The sequence below is a fragment of the Dipodomys spectabilis genome, unplaced genomic scaffold (assembly GCF_019054845.1).
Source record: "Dipodomys spectabilis isolate Male_0828 unplaced genomic scaffold, ASM1905484v1 ptg000289l, whole genome shotgun sequence".
Taxonomy (NCBI): domain Eukaryota; kingdom Metazoa; phylum Chordata; class Mammalia; order Rodentia; family Heteromyidae; genus Dipodomys; species Dipodomys spectabilis.
The window spans coordinates 8,580,340-8,605,212 of NW_024870966.1; the positions used below are offsets into that span (position 1 = coordinate 8,580,340).

Genomic DNA, 24,873 nt, shown 5'->3' on the forward strand with positions numbered 1-24,873 from the left:
AGGAGCCTCATGGCCCGTGAGGACGGTGCTGCTGGCAGAGTGGGAAGTGAGGCCCGTGGTGGTGACCCGCGCCCTGCCCCGTCCCGCCCCATCCCGCCCCGGGCCCAAGGCCTGGCATCCCCACACACCGAACGCCAGCTTCCCGTCCTTCCTGTGACACGCGGGCTGCCCTGCGGGCGTGGGGAACTCCAGCACAGAGAAGTTAAAAATGAGGGAAAATGTGCTGTGGAGTGGGTGTGTTTTTTCACTGTTAGCAAAATAGAAATGAGCCGTGCTGGACCAAGATTGGAGCTTGGAAAGGTGACCCGGGAACGTCACGGAGTGAGGACGCCAGCTGTGAGCTGTCAGGACATGCAGCTGGTGGCTGAGATCCATGGCCGGCCTGGGCGCCCGCGATGGCCAGGTGTCTGGGGGTGAGGGCACTGCTCCCCACGTTGTACAGGATTCGGGGTGTCCTCTCCTGGAGTCTGCTTCCTTCCCAAGGTGTCAGGGTGTGAAGCCCTTCTCCTCCAATTTGCACGTGGAAGTAAGGGTGAAAGAAAACTTTTATTTAGAATAAAAGCCACCCCAGCCCTGCAGCGGGAGCGCGGGAGAGGCTGCGTTTTGCGGTTCCCGGTGCTGGGTGCCCTGGCATTTCCCTCCCGGCCAAACTGGGCTCAAGTCCTGGGGTCTGCCGGAGCTGGGCCGGGCTCTGTGCATGTGCTCTCACCCTGTGACCTCAGGGACTTGTCAGTTTCCTTGGAAATAGCAGGGCCACCTCTCAGTGGCTCAGTGTCCCTTTTGTGACCCGTGGGGCCGAGGAGGTGGTGCAACCAGGCAGGTGCATCACTCATTGTATGCCCACAAGCCTGGGGTGCGGGAAGGCAGAGCAGCCTGGGAGCGGCTCATCCCCCGAGTGGCTGCCTGCTGCCCTCCCTGAATCTGACACACAGAAATCCAGTCTAAGGCCCAGGCTTGTGCCTCTGCCATTGTCTTTCTTTCTGAGATGTCCGCCTGTGGTGGACTCTGGTTCCCGAACCCAGCCTGTGGAGCGCAGGGATCCTACTGGCACAGATTGGGCCTGACCGGGTCTGGGTGCTGCGGTGCAGCTCTGCTGGCTTTGGGGGTCCCCTGGTAAAGCTGTATCCAACCTGCCCTGGTCAGGCTCCCTGTGAGGGATCCTGGCTTCATTTTCAGAAAAGCTCAGCAGTCTGTGGATGTGAAGTTTTGCCCTCTTCATCCACAGGAGGTTCGGGGTTCATTTGTTTTTCTAACCTGCTTCTGCTTTTCATCTGCAGCGCGGGTATTTGGCTGGCAGAGTGGCACATTGATTATGGAATGATACTCTCTGCTTTATCCCCAGCTCCTTATTTCAATGATTGCTAGAAAGTGAGCACAGCAAAAGTCCACAACTTTTCCCATCTTCTAAATGAGCAGAGAGGACTAACGTGTAGCTTCCAGGAACTGGAGCTGGGCACACACAGCAGGTCTCCTGTGCTGCCTTAAGAGTTCTGCGAGTTGTCAATTTTCTCTGCATTTTGGCAGAGGTTTTCCTCCGCGTTGTAACAGCTGAGCTGCGACTGTCTCCCCTCCAGCCCTCACCACCAGTCCTGAAGCCTGGGCCTTCAAGGGTGGTGCTTGTGTGTTCAGCAGGGGCAGGGGAGGGCGGGTGGGGGAAGAGGGGGGACGGGCAGGCAGGGGCAGGGGTAGGAAGACAGGGCAGGAACAGGTGAGTTCCTCCCTAAGCTTCCCACGGGGCTCACAGAGTGCTCTGGGCCATGCTGGACACACACATGTCAGTTCCCGGTTGGACACAGAGCTTGTCTGTCGACCAGGCTGTGGCATGGATTTGTGAGCGGTAGTTGTCATCTGGAAACGTTTCTCTGAAGTGCTTGAAGTTCTGGGGACTTCTGAAGCAGTCTGTCAGCTCTACACAAACAAGCTTTCTTCTCTTTCTCCGTGTGTGACATTTCTTTCACACTCACACGCACACTGGACTGTAGTTTTCTGGATGCTCCCCGATTCTGCCCCGTTTATGCGGTTTCACGCAGGGCATGGCAGAAGGCTTCACACTGAGATCCTCAGATCTCAGCCTCCTGAGGAATGAGGAAGGGATTACAGGCATGAGCCACCCACTTCAAGTTTGATGGTTAAATGTAGATGGTGCCTGTTGGGGGCTGGCTTGGATGCACAGACATTTTTTGCACACCTGTTGCACGTGTGCATGGAGCGCCTTGTTTAGGTGAGTGTGCAGAGGCCTTCTAGGAGCTGTGCAGGCCTGGCGTGCTGCAGGGACCCAGAGCAAGGGCCTGGTCTGTACCCCACTCCACTCCCAGGTCCTCCATGTGAGAGTTCTTTACCACAGGCGTCAGGAGGTGCTACCCTTGTCGGTGGTCACCCTGCAAAATCCGCCTGTCGCCCATGGCACGTGACCAGGGCAGCTCACCTGTGAGGCCGCCAGTCCGCTCCCTCCCCACCTCCACAGGAAGTAGGAACACAGGGTTCTCTGGGGTTTCCCTAATTCCAGGACCCCCCAGACCTGACCTCAGGTGGGCCGAGCATGCAAGCCTGTGGCTGCTCCTGGCCTCCGCCCTTCTTGCTCTGGGGGACTGCAAACGTGCCTCGTCCCCCACTGCTGTGTGGGGACGGAGGGGTCCAGGCCCCGTCCTGGGTGCTGCACCACACCACCATCTTCAGCCTGGGCCCATGGGGCCGGGGACCTCCTGGGATTCCTGCCTTTTGGCTGATTTCTGAGCATTTTCGTGATATAGAACCCCGGACGTGGACATGATTAAACAGGAAAGGTATGGAGCTGCAGAGACGGTGCTGGGAGGCCAGGGTTTAGACATGTGTGGCAGGCCTGGAACAGTGCAAGCCCAGGAGAGAGAAAGCGCTCACTGTCTCTAGGTCTCTGGCTTTTAATATGGTGGGAAGTGGCCTCTGGCGCCAACTGCTTAATTCAGAACATGGTTATTTAAACGCCATTCATGCTAAAAGGGAGATGAAACGAAATTCACTTCATTTTTCAGAGGTCTCCAAATAGCCATGAAAAATCAATTTTTTTTCCTGCCACCAATTAATGTCAGCCCCTCTTGTGGCTTTCGGTGGGTACTATGGTGATGGTTAGGGCTGGCCTGCGGGGCTCCGAGATGGTCTGGAGTGGGAATCCACAGAGCCCAGCCCATGCCTCGAACGGGCCCAGGGCTCCCCCTTCCCGCTGGACCCCAGCCGGAGTGCACCCAGGAGGGCTGGGCCGTGTCACGTGCGCATCACCCCCACAGCGGTTCACCTCCTGCCCAGGCCACGCAAGCACTCTGGCTTCCCACACTTCATCCCTCGCGCGCTCCAACTCCCTCCCTCCCTCCCTCCATTCATTCATTCATTCATTTTCTTTTCTGACCAAAAGTTTCTAGACACATGTTCTTACTTGACTTAAAAATTGTTCCTGGATGACATTGTCCAAAATAAAATGTACTCTTTACCTGACTGACGTAACTGTAATCACCTTTATAAATAACAATTTAAAAAAAGTAAAAAGCTTGCTCTCCCTTAATAACAATAAACAATGATTGTTCCTCTCCAGGTAGGTGGCACAATGGATACGTGTGCTCTGCAGTACAAGACGGTGGACAGCCCTCTGGGGAGGATTGAGCTGGCGGGCTGTGGGCAAGGCCTGCACCAGATCCGGCTGCCCAGCGGGAAGATGACCAGTGCCAAGTAAGTACCAGTGACCCTGACGTATCCCAGAAGTCCAGGTCAGAATCGCACGTGATTCCTGCACATTCTCCACCCGATGCCGGGTGATAACTGGGTCTGATGCCATCAGCCGCCATGACCGGTGTCTCAGTAAACAGTGCCAGTCACCCTTTAGCCATCAGCCATGTCTCATCCAGGGTTGCTTCGTGACCACCTCTGGGGCGCACCGTGATGGGCCAAGCAGTGGGAGTGGTGAGCATTTTTAGGAGGCTGCCACCGGCCGGTGTGCGCCTCATCGCGCCGATCTCAGGCAGGACGGGCCTGCGGCGCAGCGTCCGGGGAAAGGCCCACACGCCCTGCAGGGCACCCTGAGCGCCTCCACTCTGCGTTTCCTTCATGGGGCTCAGGGTGGGGTGGGGTGGGGCCTGTGGAGTAAGCTTTTCCTGGGGGACTTGGGGAGCACCGTTCCTTTCCAGGAAGATGGAGCCTCTCTCTGCATGATCCCCACTATATTTCCCTAATTGTAAAAACATAAAAAATTTAAAGCACTCCTAATGTTTCATTCTGAAACATAACATTTAATTTCCTCCATTCATTGATTGTGAGGAGTTGTATTAAAATTGCACTTCTCGTTATTTCTGACAGAAAGAGAGAGAGGAAAAAAAACCAACCCACTCCTGGGCTTGGTGTTTGTCTTAACTGGCTAATAAACACAATGCCAAGAACATTAGATAAAGAAAATACATAAGAAACATAAAAATTGATTTTAATGGACCCCTGTCAGAGGCGACCATAATGAGCACAAGTGTGGTAATAAATATCCGCTCTCCTCCCCGGCCGGCTTTCCTGTAGAGCTGCGTGCTACAATCAATATCGTCTTTCTTAGGACTAAAAAATAAGCAAACCTTTGAACTGTGTGAACATGCGCCTCCCAGCTTCTATGAGAAACATCTGGCTGTGGTGTTGAGAAAATCACAGGCACCAAATACTTTGTAGGGAAATGTCATTTTATCTCTTAGCATGTTCAGTTGCACAATAAATCATAGAAATTATGTGTTGGATTTTTTTTTTCCTCCAAAAGGAAATGAAAAAGAGAAAACCTGACAGCATGTTTGGGGGAAAAATAAAAATAAAAAGCAAGTATTATAAGATACATTTAGCGAAGTATCCATTCTGGATTGTGATGAGTTTTTACATTATGGACGTTTCAAATCAAGAGAGATCAGATTTGGCCGTGGGAACAAGATGCAGTTGACTTTCTCAGGAAGACACGTGGTAGAACTCAGCCAGTGGTCTCTTCTCTGCCTGCCATCTACAACTTTCCTGGGTTCGAGGCTCCTAGGCTGGTATCCCAGGCCCTTGGGACTGCAGGTGAGCGGTCAGGGTGGGAAGCTAGGGTCAGTGAGCCAGCGATGGGAACCTGGTTGCTAAGGGCAACTGGCAGACAGAGAGAGTTAATTTGGGGGACTATTGGAAAGCTAGAGAACAGGAAAATGATGGAAATTCGGAATGAACAGTTTTCAACATTGAAAGACTGAAATAAACATTACGTAGTGAAGCTTTAGATTTTGAGTGTACAGTTCAATAGGTTTTGACAAAAGCCTACAGCTAGCAGTACCGCTTCCCCCCAGCCAAGAGCCTGTACACCCCAACAGTTCCCTTGTGCCCCCCAAGTCAATCCTAGCAGGGGAGCCTTGGCCAAGCCTCTTTGTAGACATCTGTTTTCATTTTCTCTTGAGCAAATTCCAAGGTTAGGAATTACCAGATTGAGCAGCATGCATGTATTGACCTTTTTAGAATTTGCCAGAACTTTCTTCAAAGTTGTGTCATCTGCTGTTTCCGCTGGCCGCACGTGAGCATTTCGATTGCTCTGCTTTCTTGCCAGTACTTGATGTTCTCAGGTTGTAAAATTTTTAGCCCTCCAGGTGGTAACATGTAGTATCTCATTGTGCCTTTAATTTTCATTTCAAGTGCTTTGCCCATTTTGTGTCTCCTTGGGTGTGTTGCATGTATTGGTTGTGGTTTTGGGAATGCGTCATCTGTCAGATCTATGAACGATACGATTTTTTTCTTGGTGGCTTATGATTTTGCTCGGATAATAATTTCTTTTGATGAGAAGTTTCTAACTTGGAATGAGTTACCCCTTTTTCCTTTAATTCTAGCAATTTTTGTCTTTAAGACATAATTGCCTGCTGTAATTTCACCAAGGTATTCTACAATTTCTTTCAGAAGCTTTATCCTTAGTTTTTTTTGGTGTGTGTGTTCAAGTTATCCATTTGGGGTTATTTCTTTATGAGGTGTATAGTTCATTTTCCCTATGTGGTTGGTTAGTTATTTCATGGTTTGTGGGGGAAAACATGCATTTGTGGGTACTGTTCTGTGACTTTGTTTTACCTGATTAAGACTTAGCACAAGTTGTCTTGCTTTTCTTTTTTGTTTTTTTAAGATTGCTTTGGCTCTTTCCTCTCTTAGCTTTGTGCTTTGCCTCTAGCATGCATCCAGGTGTCCATTTTTGTAGCTTCCTGTTAGGATTTGACTGGGAGCTGTCGATGTCAATTCCGGGCAAGTTGACATCTTCTCAATATTGACTACAGCAATTTGAGATATGATTTCTCTCTGCATTTATTTGGGTTTCCTTTCATTTTTCTCAGCAGGCTTTTGTAGTTTCCAGCAGAGAGGCCCTGCGTGTCTTTGGTAAGATTGATCTCTAACTACTTTGTTCTTGACGGTGTTCTGTATACGCTTAAAACTTTTTTAACTTTTAAATTATTGCTGCTGGTCGTTACCATTGATTTTTGTTTGCAATCTTGGGTAAATTCATGTGTAGTACCCACTCCCCTTTCCCTGGGGTTAACTTTCTGCTCTTTGTTACCTGTGATCAAGCTGGGGGTCTAGAAACAAATGGAGAATTCCAGAAGCAGTTCATGGTTTTAGGTTGCACGTCATTATTCTGTGTAATGGTGAAATCCTGGGATTCCATCCATTTCATCCTGGGGTGAAAATGATGCTTTTATCTGGCCGTGCCCTGTCCATGATGCTTTTATCCGGCCGTGCCCTGTCCATGTGCCCAGCTGCCATCACCCAGATCTTTTGTACTTCTGCAGTGCTTGTGTTCAGATGACCCTGGATCATGACAGGAGGGATGCTGGCAAGAGAAGCACCAGTGTGTGCAAGTCACATCCATCATCACAAGAAGGGGGAATAGGACAGTAAGAGAATCTGAGAGGCCCACACTCACCTAACAGGCAGCACAGTCTCTCGCCATTTTTCTCTTTTATCATGGTGTTGGAGCGTGTCCCTTTCTGTGCCTAGATGGTATCATAGGCGGAGTGTTAATAGGTTTCCACTAGGGTCTTGGAATGCTTCTGCCGTGGAAAGGGGGCTTATGCACCGTCGATCCTCCTTACCCGAGGGCTTCATAGTTCTGGACTCATCAGAAGTATTTAGAAAGTTGCCTCTGTTTGCAGAGTGGACATGCTTTGTTCCTCGTCATTATTCCCTCAACCACGCATTAAGTCAACAGGTCATGCCCTGTTTACACACACATTCTGTAAGCATTCTAGCGGTGATTTAGAGTATGCAGGAAGAGGGGGAGGTTGTAGGCAAAAGTCACACATTTTATGCAAGCAACTTGAGCGTCCCTGCATTCTGGCATCTTTGGGGGTCTGGGACCAGTTCCCCCGGTGGGTAGGGGCAGCATCTGTATTTGTTCTCAGGGTTATTTTTCAGATCATGGGATTTTCTGTATAAAAATTCATGGTCCATGCATGAAGATAATACGCCACCCGCTTTGTGATGTTCTCAACTTTTATCTGTGCTGTTTGTGCCATTAGACATAGCAGTTCATGCCAGTGACCCTCCTTGTCTCTAGGGATGGGCTACTTCCGGTGTTTCTCCAGTCCAGGTGACACACCCTGTGTCAGGTCTCCAGACTCTTCCTCAGCCTGAGCCCGCTGGCGTTGCTCAAGTGATCTCTGTCTGCACTCATGTAGTGGTGAGGTTTCCTCCTATTTTAAATATGAAAATTTTAGAATGTTAACTCAATCTTGAAATGCTGGACTACATGCCTTTATTCACTCTGCGTGCGTGCGTGCGTGCGTGCGTGCGTGCGTGAGTGCGTGTGTGTGTGTGTGTGTGTGTGTGTGTTTCAGAGTCAGCGTTATTCTGAGGTGAGTTTGGAAGCCCTCCTTTCTGTTGTCCGGAAGTGCGCTGTGTGGGATTGGCCTTTGTTGCCCTCGGTTGTTGGTTGAGTTCACTTGTGATGCTGGCTGGGTTTGGCGCTCAGTGTCTGAGCCTCCAGGCGCTGTCCTCACTCCTTCCCCACAGACTAGGCTTTGCCAGGAGCCCTCTGCGTTCTTCAGGCCACCCTGCCAGTGATGACGGATGCCCTGGAAATCTGGAGCGGGCAGCTTCCCTGAGGCCCTTCTCTGTGACTCCTGGGACTCCACACAGGTGCCATCTTTATAATCTCTAAAGCCGTGTGACCTTGGTTGTTAGGTCTACTGCAGGGTCTGATTTCTGTTCTGCATGGGTTGGTTACTCGCTCCTCTTTCCCTCCCCGAAGTCTTGGAGTCTAAGGCACAAATTGGGAAAGTGGTGTGATGGTTGCAACTTTACCACCTCCTGCCCACCCCAGGCTTCCATGAATGGAAGTTCCATGTAAGAGAACCTGTCGCTGGAGCCATGACCTCATCACTGAGCCCTGCAACATCTCAGATTTCATGAGAAGGGTTGTGCACATGTTTATTTCCTGAATGTTATTTTGAGGTGTGTGTAGTGTCCGTACAGTTAATCACAGCGTTTGGTTACTGGGAGATACTGGCTGTAGTGCTTGGGAAACAGTGACCTACAAACTTGTGGCTCTTCCCCCTAGAGGAAACCACACAGAGCTCATCTTTCACTTCCCGAAGATCGCCTCCCATTTTCATTCTGTTTGTCAATTAGATCTTCTAATAAGTATGCAGTCATAATATCTGCTGCATATCCTATGAAACTAGGAAAACTGAGGGGCGAGGGGGGGTTGGAGGGAAGATGAATGAAAGGGGTGGCACTGATCAAGACGCTTCACACTGACAAACTGACATGTTGAATGGTAACCTGTTGTACAACTGCGTAAACAGAAGACCTTCTGTTTCTTGAAAATAAAACCTGTTCATTGGCCACCTCTTCCTCTTGAAGGACTGGATCACTACCCAGGCCAGGACCCATTGTGGCCTTCGCAAACTTCTGTTTGGTTTTTAAGCAGTCAGCACAGGCAGGCTTGGGCCAATTGGGAGCTTGTCCGTGAGTCCCCCTTGGTGGCTGCAGGGGGTCTCCAGCCTTGCCAGGCAGACTTGGCATGGGCCCTCTGTAGCTGGTGACCCTGGCCACACCTGTGGACACCCTTCTGAGCCAAGAAGCTCTTACAAGGTGACCGTGCCCTTCTGCTTGTCATTGGAACTCGGTTTTGAGAATGCTCTCTGCTATTTCTCTGGCCTGCAGCTGGTGGATAACTGCAGGCTTGGGTGTGAAGGTGTTCATGCCCTTGATACAGTGAGCTCAATGTGTTCTTGGTCTCTTATTTCCTTTCAAGCTGCATTGTAACTGGGTCGGCTCTAGGGTGCTAGTGTACACGGTAGCTCTTGCGTACAGTTGTCTCAGAATTTAAATATGACCAGGGTTAAATGAGTTTAAGTTTGAGCTTGAAGCACTGTCTTGCAGCAAACGCACCCAGAAGTGTTGGCAGAAGTGGGACCTCTTATACAACAAAGTTGGTAAATAATTTAGGGTGCGGCTATGCTCTGTCCTTTACTTCCATCCACTCTGCAGACCTCAGGGCCTTGTCATATCACAGGCTGAGGCTGAGCCTGGGCACTGGGGACTCTCCAGATGGAAGTGTTTATCCCCTACCTTCAGGGAGCCTGTGCCCAGGGGACAGTGAGATGGGTTGTCAGGTGAAGGAGGAGCTGGCTGGATTCCTGGGATGGGGGCGGTGAGGGCTGGGCCCAGGGCGCTGGCAGGAGCTGGCTGGATTTACAGGGATGGGGCGGTGAGTGCAGCCTCTGCCCCCCCTGGTGAGTCTGGGTTGGGATGGCAGCTACGTGGAATGCGTTCACCTTGCGTGTCAGGTGGAAATGGTTTTGGCTCCATCCCCAGATAAATCAGACCCAACCCGAGTACCTGGCCATCAGGGAGCTGCTGTGGGTCCTCAGACACCCCCAACCAGATGGCCCTGTCCGTGCCAGTGCTCAGTGTCTGGGACTGGGGAGGGACTGTGGGAGGGATACTGTTCCCTAGCAACAGTTGCTCACATTTAAGACTCCTCACCTTCCTCCTGTCCGGGACACTTTCTAGCCTGGACATTCTCTCCAAATGGAACTACAGTCACTGACTAAGCTCACAGGCCAGGAGAAGATGGCTCCCCTCTCTCCCCAGCATCCTGCAAACACTTCTAGCAGGATATGTTCAGGAGTGCGTGTGGGTGCGTGCACACATGCATCTGCCTGTACTGGGACTTGAATTCAGGGCCTCACGCTTTTACTCAGCTTTCATTTTCAAGGCTGGTGCTCTACCACTTGAGACACACTTCTATCTCCAGTTTTTTGCTGGTTGCTTGGAGTGGAGTCCATGAGACTCTGCCAATGCCAGCATTGAATCATGATCCTCTGGATCTCAGCTTTCTGAGTAGCTAGGGTGACAGGTGTGAGCCTCTGACATTGTTTTTATGATCGCCCATTGTAATAGGAAAACAGGAACTTGGAGTGCAAGGAGGATTTTCTTTTTAACTAGAAAAAATGTTCCCTGTGCAGTGTGCATGAGTTATGCATACCTGTGGTGCAGCACTCTGGAAATTTCCGCTTGTCTTTAAGAGTGTCCCTTCCACTCCAAACACACTTGCTCTAGGAAGAAGTTGTTTACCACCCCTCTGAGTTATTAGGTAACCCCGTCCCTAGAATGGGTTTTCCTTTTTAAAAAATCACCTGGAAAAATAGAGAGCTTTCTGATCTTTATTTTATGCAGCTCACCAGCTCTCCTCGGAAGAGTTATTGTATTACCAAGCACTGCTTTTATTAAAAAGAACTGGACACCGATTTCCTTCAAAGTTCTTGGAGTGTTTGAATCTTCCCTAGGTAAACAAACTCTTATTGGAAATCATATTTTCACTGTGACACTCTGGGCAGGAGTATTGAAAGAATGGTGTGCGGCCTGCGGGCTGGGGCGGGCCGGGCTTGGCGGTGGCCTGGGTGGGGCGGGGCACACCCCGGGATGGGCCTCTGTCCCTACCAGGATGCTCCCTGTCTGGTGAACCTCTGCTTAGTGGGTGCCATGGGGCCCCCCCGTCTTATATTTTGGAGTCCTGGGATTGAATTTACAGCCTCAAATGGGTGAGGCAGCCGTTCTCCCCAGGGGTCTACACCCCTAGACCTTTTGCTTTTAGACTGCATGTTAGAAAACATCTGCTTTTGTATGGATGTTCCCTTGGACTTGGATCCTCCCGCCTCTGCCTCCTGAGTAGCTGTGATTATAGTGGTGTGTCACCACACCTGGCGTAGCCAGCCGCAAATAGAGGAACGTGACAAGGGACTCATGGCTGTCAGGGTGCTGGACACCAGGGACGTAGAACTGGGGGTGCTGTTTGCAAAGCTTACAGGTAATCCCGCAGTCAGGTGCTCTCCAGCAAGCAAGAACTTTGTCCCTAGGAGTGCTCACACACACGCTTTGTGTGTGTGGGGGGGGGGGCACCGCCTTCTCCAGACAGGCCACGTCCCCTTCATTACCTATTCCGCCGTGGGTTCTGGGCTGAGTCCTGTAGGCTACCATAGCACCAGCGTGAGCATCGTGTGTAAACATGGAGAAGATGCAGGAAAGACGCCCGGCGAGAGGCTTCTCAGTCAGTCAGGATCGTAGGGAGCCTCTGTCCTCCGCCGTCCTTTGTCAGAAACACGTCATCATGTGGCCTGTGACTTGGCTCCCGCAGACTCTGAAAGTTCTCAAGACTTCAGCCAAACCACGGGAGTACTTGTGAGGGGGCCATGAATTCAGCAGTGTGTCCACAGCTGTCTGTCTGGGGCTTGTTTCGGGGGAGCTCTGGTTGTGTGGGCGCAGCCAGGTGAGTACCAGCGAGAGTGGCCCAGCTCTGTACATAGAGCCTGCCTTGTGGGTTCCCGGAACACAGGGCCCTGGCTGAGCAGATCTGGGGCTCCTTCCCTGAACATCACTGGGGCCCCTGAAGAGCAGACACCCTGTGCCCTCCCTGCGGCAGCTCTAAAAACCCTGTATCTTACATTAAAAACCTATGTCAGCTGCCTTGCTTTTTTCCTATTTATTAAAACTTTTCAAGCAGTGAAAACATTTGACTTGTTAATGAGGGAGTGAGGGAGTTAATGGCCTGCGGTGTGGATCCTCCATGTCTCCTCTTAACCAGCGCACAGGCTCGCCACCGCCCCGCCTTTAATTCCTGGGACGGGCTTCAGTAGGCACATGCAAATAGATTTAATGATTCGCATCAGTAGATCATTCCTCCGTTTAATATCTTCAGATATTTTGGGTCAAAGACTCTCTCTTTGGCACAGCATCTCCTGCTGGTGATATCCATCTTGTTGGGGTGGGAGGAGAAGCGGCATTTTCACACAGATTCCCAGGTTTCTGTTCCTGTGTTCCAGGAGACGGTAGTAGAGGAGAGTGGCTAGTAGACACCCTCATGGGTTGGGAACACCTCATGGTGGGGGCTTCCCCGGAGAGGGTGCATGTCCTGTCGGTGCTGGGACCCTCCAACTTGGCAAGCAGTGCTGGCCCAGGGCGTGGGATGCTGGGCACCCCCAGTGCACAGAATACTTCTGATGAACAAGTTCAGCAAAGGGATGGGTTGGAATTAGAACGCAGCTCTGCAGCAGCCCCAGGGGCTCCTCTGCGTTCGGTCTCTTGGCGGCCTGGAGGTGGGTGATGACACTCAGAGTCTGTCCTCTGGAGCTTTGTCTGTCGGGGAATTGAAACCTTGCTGGGTGGCCAGTGGAGGCACCGTGAGGACAGCAGAGACACGGGTAACCGCTCATCCACAGCCACAGGCCGTGATCCTAGGACTTGGCCCAGATGCTCAAGCCCTGTGTGCACAGTGATGGGACACGTGTGTGTGACAGCAGCCCATGGTCCCGTGCCCTGGAAGCTGTCTAGGTAACGTAAGCCCCACCTCCATTCCGACGCCCAGCCAGCAGCTGTTACCCTGCTGAGGGATAATGACAAGGAACACGTTCGGATATTTTTCTTCCACCATTGGTAGCATCCATGAACAGGGAGCACATGGACTTGAGGAGCCAACTGAACACAAGGGGATGATAGAAAGCTCTGGAAACAGCACCGGGGAACATTTTTGGGGGGCTCCTCACATGTGTGCTACAGGAGAGACCTCTTCATGCGCTCCTAAGCATCTGGTAGGCAAGGCTTCTCTGTGCTACTTCCTAGGGTTGGTGTCTGAGGCTTGACCGCTGTCCAGAGCCCAGGAATGATTCGGAGACCTCCCGACTGAAGGCCATGAGCCTTAGTGCTCTTTGTGAATGATCGACCTGGTGATGGAGCTCAGAGGTGGGAAATGGCCCTGAACTCCAGGGATTATCTTGAATGGTAGAGTCTAGCAGGTGTTTCATGGGAGAAGGTTGCTCTCTAACGCCAGCGAGAACCAGCCTGTGCCTGGAGCGCGTGGTGGCTGCCACCATCTGGGGCTCAGCCTCAGGACAGGACATGCTTCTCAGAAAGGAGCCTGGGCTGCTAAAGGGCAAGCAGCTTCTATGAGACTTTGCCTTTCTTTTTTCTTTTCTTTTTTCTTTTTGTCAGTTGTAGGGCTTGGATTCAGGGTGCTGTCCTTGAGCTTTTTCTGCTCAAGGCTAGTGCTCTACCACTTTGAGCCACTTCTGTTTTTTTTTTCTGGTGGTGAAAGAGTCCCACAGACTTTGCTGCTGGGGCTGGTTTTGAACCATGATCCCCAGATCTCAGCCTCCTGAGTAGCTAGGATTACAGGCGTGAGCCACGGACGCCTGTCTGAGATGTTGCATTTCTTAGATACAGAATTCACATTCTGTGACTCCTGCTATGGGTCTGGATGGGACTTGGGCACTGCCTGACCCCGCCTGTGGGGTGGTCTCAGCTGGTCTCGGGTGCAGAGCATGCTGCGTGTGTCGGGCCTTGACTCATCCTAGGGTTTCCTTCCTTTAGCCAACTGCTGGGAACTTCCCTTTGTCACCTCTCACCTCTGCCCGGGGCTTCGCACTTCCTTGCCTCCTTGTCTGCGTCTGGCTGGAACGCGAGCTGGTTCTGATGGTATTCTTTTGATCGTTAACACGGTACCCAAACGTTGGTTGTGTTGCCTGTGACTCTTCCACAGTAGAAATAGTGATTTGCCCCGGTGCCCGTCTGTACTACGAGAACAGCCCACAGATGGACCGAAGGAGAAGAGGACACAGCAGCTAGTCGTTTGGTAACAGGTTTGGATTATGCCGAAGTCTTTTGAGTTTTTACTTAGCTGCTTAACAAGCATCTTGGTGATCTACATATTGTGTAGATAAAATAGAAACCCACCACCATTTGCCAAAGTTCAATAATGGGGCGTCAGTTTCTCCAACTGCAAACACTCCTATGTAACACGTTCCATGGGGTGAATACAATGCCTTGAATTATAGTCAACCTTGCAGAAGGCTGTGTGTGTGTACACGCAGGAGAGAGAAGAGAGAAAACGCATCTCTGAATGTGAGCGTACAGGTGTGGCATTGCCAGTGGCCGAGGACTGGTGTGTACAGCTTGCTCCGGCAAGCACCCTGCCCTCCCCCGCCCCACCCTCCCCGTGCAGGAGCAGCCCCCGGCCTCCGGCCCATGGGCTGCCTGCTTCTCCCACAGCACCAGTTGCTCCCCAGGTCTCAGAGTCTGGCAGGCTGGGCTGGGGTGTGGGAGGGACCTTAGCAGGATCGGCCTTCAGTGTTTTCAACTTCGAAAGCTGGTGGGTTGTGGATAAATGGCCAGGTAGAAATGATGGCGCTGTGCTGAAATGGCTTGTGGGCTCTTCCCTGGGAGCCGTGTGGAATGCTGCCCCTTGGGGCGCAGCCACAGGACCCATTATGGGATGCAAATGAGAAGACTTGTGGGTGTTTCTCCTTCGTGAATGCGTTGTTCCCTTTGTAGAAGTGAGGAATATCGATACGTTATGGCCTTTCTCCAGCAAGCTTGTGTCTATTACAGCTGTGGCGATGTGGCCCCGGTGTCCCCCTGACGTCCCGCGCCTTGCCCGCCCACCGCCCACAGCCATTTTCACCGAGTCAGATAATTTCCATTTTCCTTTGTGAAATGGAAGCGGTCGCTTTCCTTCTCCATTCTCTAGATTGGAAATCATGTTCCAGCTCTCTGTCAGTGATTGTGACAATCTTCTGTGACTTTTCTGTTATTGCTGCCCGGAGCCGCGCCAGCTGTACCCATCTGGTCTTCCGGCCCTGCTCTTTGTGCTTTTGTGAGGCTGCGGTTGACTTGGAGGTTTCCATCAAGTGTGTCAGATCGCTTTTGCGTTTCTCTCCTTTTCTTTCAACCTCCCCTTATTTTCCATTTTGATCGTGGACGTCCTTCTGAGAACCCTTGGTGTGGAGCGTGCCTGCCTGGCCTCTGCGGTGGCACCTGTGTCATCTGTGCTTCCCGCAGCCGTGGTAGCAGCCGCTGCTCTCTGATTTGGCATTTCGATTCAGATAAGCAGTGTCGGGTCTTCTGCGGCATGTTGCCAGCGGTGAGGTTCTTCCCAAGCCCTCCATTGTGCAGGGGCCTAGTCCTCCCTTACCATGGGGCACAGGCCTGCCCGAGTGTGGGACACGAGTGTGCATGAGTGTGGGACACAGGCCTGCCTGAGTGTGGGACATGAGTGTGCATGAGCGTGGGACACAGGCCTGCCCGAGTGTGGGACATGAGTGTGCGTGTGGGGCACAGGCCTACCCTAGTGTGCCCGAGTGTGGGGCACAGGCCTGCCCGAGTGTGTGCGAGTGTGGAGCACAGGCCTACCCTAGTGTGTGCGAGTGTGGAGCACAGGCCTGCTAGAGTGTGGGACACGAGTGTGTGTGGGGGGGGTACAGGCCTGCTTGAGTGTGGGACACGAGTGTGTGTGGGGGGGGGTACAGGCCTGCTTGAGTGTGCGTGAGTATAGAGCACAGGCCTGCCCAGGTGTGCCCGAGTATGAGGCACAGGCCTGCCGAGTGTGCCCAAGTGTGCCTGAGTGTGCCCAAGTGTGTGTGAGTGTGGGGCACAGGCCTGCCGAGTGTGCCCAAGTGTGTGTGAGTGTGGGGCACAGGCCTGCCGAGTGTGCCCAAGTGTGCCTGAGTGTGCCCAAGTGTGTGTGAGTGTGGGGCACAGGCCTGCCGAGTGTGCCCAAGTGTGTGTGAGTATGAGGCACAGGCCTGCCGAGTGTGCCCAAGTGTGTGTGAGTGTGGGGCACAGGCCCGCCTGAGTGTGCCCAAGTGTGTGTGAGTGTGGGGCACGGCCTGCCAAGTGTGCCCAAGTGTGCCTGAGTTTGGGGCACAGGCCCGCCTGAGTGTGCCCAAGTGTGCCTGAGTGTGGGCACAGGCCGTGTGTGGGCATTGTGCTTACTTTGGGGTGTTGTCCTGCCTACCACCTGTAAGGGATGCTTTTGTTGATAGCGAGGGTGATTTGACTTGCACCCACGCTTGCCTGTGTACTCTAATTCCAGTATTTATTCAGCGTGACTTCTCCCAAGTATTTAATAAGAATGAACAATTGAATACACCATAGCCTTCTTACCTTGCCTTGCGATCTCATCCAATCTTTGAAGTTTGGGCCGTTGAGGGATTTGTAGAAAGTAGGTCTGTCTGAGTATGGACATGGCTGCATGGTGAAGAATGGAGTTCTTGTAATTTGTGATTCCCAGCAATAATGATAAGAAAGCCTTGTTCAAGCTCCCTCCTGATTCTTCTCTCTGTCTCTCTGTCTCTGTCTCTCTGTCTCTTTCTCTCTGTGTGTCTCTGTCTGTCTGTCTGTCTGTCTGTCTCTCTGTCTTTTACCATTTTAGGGGCAATTTCTAGAAATGTTAGTAGCAACCTTTCTTTCCTTGCCACATGACCTGCTGTAAGGTAAGTGGCTGTGGCGCAGCGCATGGCTCGATGGGTTATTAAATTGTCACCCTCCGAGATGGATGGGGCAGCCCGGTGTGTTGTGCTGTATATCATGGCAGTCATCCAACTGTTTCAGAAAAACGAGGAAGGGTAAATTCTTCCAAATTTATGATCAAAATTAGCAATTTTACGAAGTCCTGTAAAAAAGAAAAAAAGACCTTACAAACTTTTAAAGTCTTTTTCAAAATATACATCTTCATTCTCAAAAAGAAAAAAAAAAAGCTGGGCAGCCCACCCTGACGGGGTTTCCACGGGTCCCAGGGCTTCGCCAGCCGCGGTGCAGGCGCCGTGCCCGGTGCTGGTGCTCAGTCAGTCGGCCGGAAAGCTGACGTGCTCAAGATTTACCGTGCGTCGCCTTGGCCGTCACTCCCATAAGTATTAATTTTAACTCCACTAATAAGAAACTGAACAAAAGTGGAATTATGAGTTCAGTAGTATTCTATGAAAGGTCAGTTGTTAAAAAGGCAGAGCCTGACATTCTGTGAGAAAGGTGGCATCATCAATCATCCCGAGAGCACACGGGTGTTCCTGACGGACACCGTGAGCCGCGCAGGGCACGCTTGTGGGCCTCCTGGGGGGCGAGCCTTCATGGAAAAAGGGGAGGTGTTTAAATGTGCCCCAGGATAGCTCAAGGCCTTGCTCTGCTTTCGCGATCTGAAGGTGTGCACAGGCTGTAGGAAATCTTAGGAGGTGTGCTTCCCTGTTCTGACACGGCGTAGACACCTGTTTGTACAGGCGAGTGGGTGAATTTTTTGGTGATACCTGGGCTCTGACGACAGCACACACACACACACACACACTCCCATGCATGCACACATACCCGCTGAGCTCAGAGTGGTGGAGTTCTGGGCAGCCTTCCTCGCCGTGCTTCGGACATGGTGGGGTTTTGGCAGCTTTCTTCGCTGTCCTGGGGAGATGGATCCTGTGTGATGCTGACAAGACACACACTGTGCGTGGGGAGTTTGAGTTTCCGGTGGGCTCCTTACCATGTCGGGGTGATGGTAGTTTTGGGAGGCTCCTCGACCCATGCCCTCTGCAACCATTGGTGAGGTTTCCTTAGTCTCCGGTGATCACTTCGTGGCCAAACTTGCTGTGCATTCTGACTTTCTTCTGCAAAAGAGTCCATGATGTATTTTCTGACTCTCCTACGCCCTTCTTTCTCTACCAGACTTAGGAGGAGCAGCAGAGTGCCTACTGTGCACAAAACTTAGTCAGGCATTCCACGTTAAATGATCGGAGTGTTTTATGTGTCCCGCCAATTCAGTGTTAAAGTTCAGTACAAACATATAAATTATTGAGCAGTTAGCCGGTGACACATTCATCAGCCGAACATCTTTTATTGTGGCCTGTTGACAGATGATTTTCATTCGCCCATTAAAACACAATATTGTTGGAGCTGCGGTCTGTTTCTAGCTTTCCTTTGTCTTCAAGGCTGCTGGCGATTTCCTTGAAAGCATTTGAATATGAGAGCCCTGTGGAACACCAGGGAGCTCGTGTTTCTCATCAGGAGCAGATCTTTTTCAGATGTTTTCTCTGAAGATGATTCTGGAAAGAGCACAGCTCTCTCATCTGGCCGCATCCAGGGGGACTCTTGAGATGGGGGTTTGGGAACCTGTTGGGACCCTGGCTGTGTGGTGTGTGTGGAGGAGAGGCTGCACCCGAGCTGAGCCCTCACAGGGCTGGCTTCGCTCTGCCCGTGTGGACGGTGCCCGAGGATGCCAGGCGGCGGTGAGTGGGCCAGGGAGATGCATGTGGCCGGCCCTGCCTCTGCCGTGCTCCCTGCAGGGCCTGAACGGCTGCCGTGGGACCGGGCAAGGCGCAGGTCCGTCAACCCAGCTTCCGCCTCAGCTGCGTTGGTGCCCTTCAAGGACAGAAGCTCCCTGATGCAAAAGGACTGGCCAGATGCCATGCTGCCAGTTTTCCCTCTTGCCCCATGCCTGAAGTCCTATTTGTCGTTGGAGATGTGGGGGCTGTTCTCGTGCCTGGTGAAGAGTCTGCTCAGTTTTCACCAAGACTAAGTTTATTAGACGCCACAAACAGCACAAACTGCTACGTCTGCAATGTTATGATTCTCTTCCCTTATTGTCATAACTTTTGCTTAATGGCTGTTTGTGCTACATTGGCCAGGTCCATGGGTTGCTTAACATAAATGATTACATTTGCTTATGATTAAGAACTTCCCCCATTAGAAATACAGGACCCAGGACTTACAAATGATTTGTTGTTACAGCATTCTACTTCATTAGCCACGTCACGGACCCCACAGACTCATTGTCTAAGAGGAACACTCGTAATGAGCTGTGTAATACAGACCCTCCAACAAATCGGAGGGCGCACCGCCTGCCGGAGCTGCGTGGCCGGCAGAGAGGAGGCGGGCAGAGGAAGCGGGAGCCTGCCCCCGACGGGGAGGAGTGTGGCGAATAAAGTATTTTATGACCGGAGCAAGACTTGTTGTAAAAAATTATATACCGTTCATGACCAAAATCCTTCAGAACACTCTGCCACCATTCCCCTCTGAACTCTATAGCTTAAGTTTTAAGCATCTTGTAGGTCTCTTGATATAGCATTAAAAAAACAAACAAACCTTCCATGCAGTGGTTCTTGCTTGAAGGCCTGCATGCTCCACTCCACGCCACCTCTGGCCTTATCCTGGCTCGTGATTGTCTGTGCCCCACCTGGTCATGAGGAATGCCACAACCGGACCTCATTTCCTGTGTGCAGTCACGTGGGTGATGTGTGTGTGTGTGTGTGTGTGTGTGTGCATGTGTTGATGTCCTGTGTGCAGTCACATGGGTGATTGTGTGTGTGTGTGTGATTTCCTGTGTACAATCATGTGAGTGATTGTATGTAATGATTTCTTGTGAACAGTTACATGAGTGATTGTGTGTGTGTGTGTGTATGTGTGTGACAGAGAGAAAGAGAGAGAGAGATCACAGGGTAAGTAGCAAGGAGGACTTCCTGGAAAACCACACTAAAGGTCACAGGCCTTTTTGTGAAAGATGAAAATCCTGAATCCTGAAAGCAGCTACAGGGATAGATGAAGTGGGCATTCATTTCTCTGACAGCAAAGGAGGACTTACTTGCTTTCCCTGGTGCAGCAAGTCTGACGGGGGACACCCCGGTCCAGGCTGCCAGTTGGTAGCTGTGATAGTAGCAGCTGTTCTGGGTAGGAGCCGGGCTTGGCCACTGCAAGCCCTCGGGGTTACTTCTGCGACCACCGATTGGACACTGGCTGTGCGTGTGGTCCATAGAGCCAGGCTTGAGCCTTGTGATCAGGCCCAAGGCTCAGGTCAGCTCCCCTGCAGGTGTCCTGAGATGAATCTTCTATGGACTCTGAAGGTCCCAGGCCTCTCTGCACCTGACCGGTCTCTTCCACTCTCACCCTGTGGAATTTCACGCCATTTGCGTAGTTAAGAGTGGGTCTTTGCTATTGTGTGAAATCTCTTGGTGAACTGTAAATTTTGCCCTGGAACCCAATTTCTCAAATAATTAAAAAGGCTTGGCTGTGTGTAAGCCTTGGAGTCCAGTGGTCTCATGGAGAGGGGGGAGGTGGGGCGGGGGCAAAGCTGGAAGTCACTTGGTACAGGTGGGGAAGGGCAGCTCTGTCATTCACGGATTGCTAACTTTTGGAGCCGTGCAGTACAATTAAGCATACTTAACCCGACAGCCCCCCAGCCTGGGATGGAGCCAGGGTCATGGGCCCCTCCTGGGTCTGGCCGGGCTCACACCCATGACTCGAGGGTAGGGGGCTGTAGGTAGGTGTAAGTGCCCTGGCAGTGAGAATTCCCACACCCTATCTGCCTGCCGCATGCAGGGAGGAGTCCCGGCCCCCCGCCAGCTTGCCCACCTCATGAAGTGGCCAGACACAGCTTGCCAGAGGGCAGAGCAGGTGAGGGGAGAGGGACAAGGCCTTGTAGTCCCATCCCTGGTGCTCCCGGGTTTCCTGACCCTTGACCCCAGTGCCTCCTCCTGCTCCTTTCCCAGGCCCTACTGCAGCTCCTTGCCACCACCTCCCTGCGTGGCTTTCCTGTCTAGGAGGCCACACCCTGGAGTGTTGCAGACTCAAGATTGAGCTGGCCCTGTGGGCCTCTCCGTCTCTGCCGTCTCTTCCCTTTCTCACACCTGCTGCCCAGGGCGGTCACGGTCTGAAGGCTGGCTTGTCTTCCTCCTATCTATCTACCAGGGCTTGCACAGAGAAAGATGGGGCCGGTACAAGACCTCCACTGCACCGCTGTCTTCTGGAGGTGAGCGTGGCAGCTCCGACAGGCCGTGTGCGCAGAAGGTGTGAGGGAGCTTCGGGTGGGGAGCCTAGAAACTGGCGCTGGCATGTGAATTTCTGCTTGGACCAGTGCGAGACTAGAACCTGCATACAGCAGCAGCCAGCCTCAGAACCGCAGAGAACATGGCAGGATGTGGTGGCATCTTGTCCTATGGGTGTGTGTGAAGAGTTATAGGAACCTTGAGCTACATATAGGGAAATGACAAGAAGAAGAAGAAGAGAAAGAGGAGGAAGGAAAGGAAGGTAGGAAAGGAAGGAAGGAAAGAAGGAAGGAAGGAAGCAAGCAAGCAAGGAAGGAAGGAAGGAAGGGAAGTGGCGCTGTGGCTCAAGTGGTAAAGCGCTTGTCTTGAGCTGAAGAGCTGAGGGACAGTGCTCAAGCCCAGAGTTCAAACCCCATGACAGACAAAAAAAAAAAAGGAGGAGGAGGAATGGTGAAAGGCAGTACGCCCGCTGGACTGAGCAGCAAGGCCACGAAAGCCTCTTGGAATAATCTGCAGCAGGTGTGAGAACACCGTCGCGCGGCTGTGGGGCCTGAGCCTCGCCCAGGACGCTGTGGCGTATCTTGCTGAGTGAGGAATATGGCGCTGTAGGTTTCAGCTGCTCCTGTCTTCTGGCTGAGAGAAAATGAATGTCAGATATTGAAATGTAGATGCCGCTAGGCCTGTCCGTACTTCTTGTTCCTTCAGATGTGGTAGGCCTATTACTAATGAGACCGCGTGCAGGCTTCCGTCTGTATCGGGCACTACACGTGAGCATGGTGTCCATTCTGACACTCCTTGCACTTCTGCCAAAGCCCTGAGCGTGGCAGACCAGGTGGGAGGGAGGAGTGAGCCCTACGTAGCCCCCTCTCCTGCTGGATACCGAGCTCCAGTGAGATCCTGAGGTGCTCTGACCCGGGAGCAGTCCTGAGTTTGACCTTTGAAGTCGTCCCTTTGAGGTACAAAGCATGGAGATGTTATCACTCAGAAAACTCAGCTCAGCACCACCTGCTGCTCTCCTGCTGGGCTTTAGGCCTCGGTGTGATGATGGAGGTGGGACCTGGACCCCTTGCTTGGGGCTGACACCAGCAGCCCATGCCTTGAGTTCCGTCTGCACATGTAAGGACCCACTCTGCACTCTCCAACACCTCCTGCTGTCAAGCACCCCAGTTCTGGGATTTCAACCCTGACACCCCCAAAAAGGATCCCACACCAAAGGCTTCAGGTACACAGAGTGATAATGGGCTGCTTGGGCCCTCCATCCAGGGCTGGCTTCAGAAGTCCGGTAGACACGGGAGGGGGAGGGGGCCTCGCTGGGCGAGCTTAGGGAAGTGCTTGCTCCCAACCCTTCCGTCGCTGTCTGTCCTGCCCACAAGCAGAGCTGGGCTGCTCCACCATGCACTCACCACGGCGCTTCACCCAGAAAGGGTCCAGAACATCGGACCCAGCTGGCCTCTGAAACACTCACCTTCCCCGTTTATGTCAGGTATTGTGTCACAAAGACAAGAAAGCTCCCCTGGGCCCTCTCCCTTGGCACAGCCTGGCTCTGGCCTCGTGAGCCTCTGAGGATGGCTCTGCCTTCCTAATGCAGGTTCCTCCTGCTCGCATCCCACCCCCACTTCTCCTTTTGGCTGGCCTTGTGTGGAGAGCAGCCATCGCTGGCCTGGCCTGGGGGGGAGGGAGCAGTGTATGACAGCCACAGAACCTTTCTTATGTGTTCAGAAATCTCCCTTGCAAGCTGCAGGCTAGGGGCTTGCTTCTGGAATACTGGCTACTCAGGAGGCTGTGATCTGAAGATCGTGATTAGAAGTCAGCCTGGACAGAAAAGTCCTCAAGGCTCTTTCCCCAATTAACTAGCAAAAAAAACTCTAGACTGGAGGCATGGCTCAAAGCGTAGCATGCCAGCTGTGAGCAAGCAAGCTGAGGAAAGGTGGTGAGTTCAAGCCCAGGAACAGGAGAAAGCAAAAGAGGGAAGGGGAAAGGGGAGACAGGAAAGGGAAGGGGGGAGAGAGAAGGAGAGGGAAGTGGAGGGAGGAAGGGAATCCCCTTTGCAGTGTGTTTTGCCCCCCACTTTTACATCTAGAAGTCTTAAGATCACCCCCATAGTCTGTGGCTCTCAGGACTCAAATGAGGCTAGACCTATGCTGCGCTTTATTACAGTGAAATAATAAAAGCCAAGCCATAGAGGGAAAGGCTCCAGGAAAGACGTCGGGGGAGAGAGGGCAGAAGCTTCTAGAGTCTTCCCCTTAATGCACCTGGGTTGTCCTGTGGCAGGTAGCTGCAGAATGCTTGAGACATTGCCTAACTGGAAAGTCATGGAAGGCTTGGTGCCCAGGTTTTCATGGGGGTGGGGGGGCGCAGGCTCCTTCAGCATGGTGCATGCCAGTCAGACCCCAGCAGCAAAGCCAGAGATCAGCGCCAGCCATGCGGCTTGCCCAAGGGCTGCAGGAGCTCCTGGTGGGAGCTCTGCCCAAGTTCAAAGGCCAGGTCGCTCCCGAGAGCATGCCTTCCCAGGCATGGCTCTGTGAGCCTGGGAGGCTGGGTCCACACAGCCCGTCGGGGGAGGGGCTCGGTCACCATTTTACCGGTGACTGTGACACAGCTCCCCCCGTCGCAGGGAGAGTCTCACACCTGAGAGGTAGAAGCAGCCCTGGACACCACTGTGGTCTTATAAGGAACAGCCGGATGTGTGTATGTGGTGTGTGACAAAAATCCTAGCTGGATGCGTGTCAACTGCCAAGGTGCCCGGTGTGAGGACAGATGCCCTCCACACAGAGCACCCTGTCCTCGGGGATTCGCCAGTGTCCTGACCCACCCAGGCACTGAGTTCCACAGTGGTAACCAGCCCCTCATCTCGGTGAGTTGCCCAAGTGCAGGGGTAGGCTGCTGTAGGCGACTCTGTCTGCCCAGTCTCAGCGAAGGCCTGCCGGGGCCGGGGCCCAAAGGATGGGTGCTGGGTCATCACGTGAGTGAGACCAGCCGTCCAAGATGGCGCACGAGGCCTGGACGTACCCTCTCCACACCTGGTGGGCGAAGTGTACTCATTCTGCCGAATCTCTTTGGCGATGTTGGAGTGGGTGTCTAGATCCCTGCTTGATGTGGCATCTTCACTCTGGGGTATTTCTCTTTTAGAGAGGTGGAGAATGGGGTCACCTGACCCTCTTTGCTTGCCATTTGTGCCAGCAATGTGTGCCTCTCTGTGCCTTAGGCCCGTGGGCCTGCTGTACCCCATGTCTGTTAAACCTGCATGGAACCTGTTGCGCCCAGCTCCCGTGGACTGTTCCTAGAAAAGGGGATTCCTGCCATGAGGACCATCCCTCCACCCCCCCCAAAATGGCTGCTCCTTTGAGTTCTTGGAAGAGGTGCCGAGAAGCCTGTGGTTGCGACATGTGTCTGTCCAAGTCTGTACCTAAGTGTCCCTGGGCCTCAGGAGCCCCCAGGGGTGGGGGAGAAGGGGACATATCCCTAAGAAGATTCTGAAACTGGGAGCGGGGCCCCTGGGCTGCCCCCCAAGAGATGAAAACCCGTGTCCTAGGTAGAAGGCAGCAAGGAGCAACTCAGTCAGGACGGGAAACCCTCCTGGAGTCCAGGCCCAGTATCTTAGTAGTAATAAAAGCTCCCACAGATTTACTGGTGTGGGGTTTTAACTGTAATACTGTGGAATGGCGGGTTATTTTGTGTTCAAGAGCTACATTTATCACAAAAATGATGATATACAAATCACTTCCATATCACAAAATGTTCTTGGTCAAAATTGGCTTGAGGCAAGTGATATCTTCGCGTAAACAGTATATGAAGACCATATCTTAAAATG

The 24,873-nt window shown here is 52.4% G+C and overlaps 1 protein-coding gene across 5 annotated transcripts in view; it reads left to right on the top strand.

Annotated features, from left to right (window-relative positions):
• Positions 1-24,873, top strand: part of Mgmt (O-6-methylguanine-DNA methyltransferase) — a 202,295-nt gene that overhangs the window by 36,817 nt on the left and 140,605 nt on the right. For 3 of the 5 annotated variants that reach the window (XM_042701470.1, XM_042701471.1, XM_042701469.1), the window contains exon 2: positions 3,563-3,696. In XM_042701470.1, the coding sequence (XP_042557404.1) occupies positions 3,575-3,696 (122 nt within the window). In that variant the 5' untranslated portion in view covers positions 3,563-3,574. The remainder of the gene's footprint in view (positions 1-3,562; positions 3,697-24,873) is intronic. The other 2 variants (XM_042701472.1, XM_042701468.1) reach the window with 1 other exon arrangement.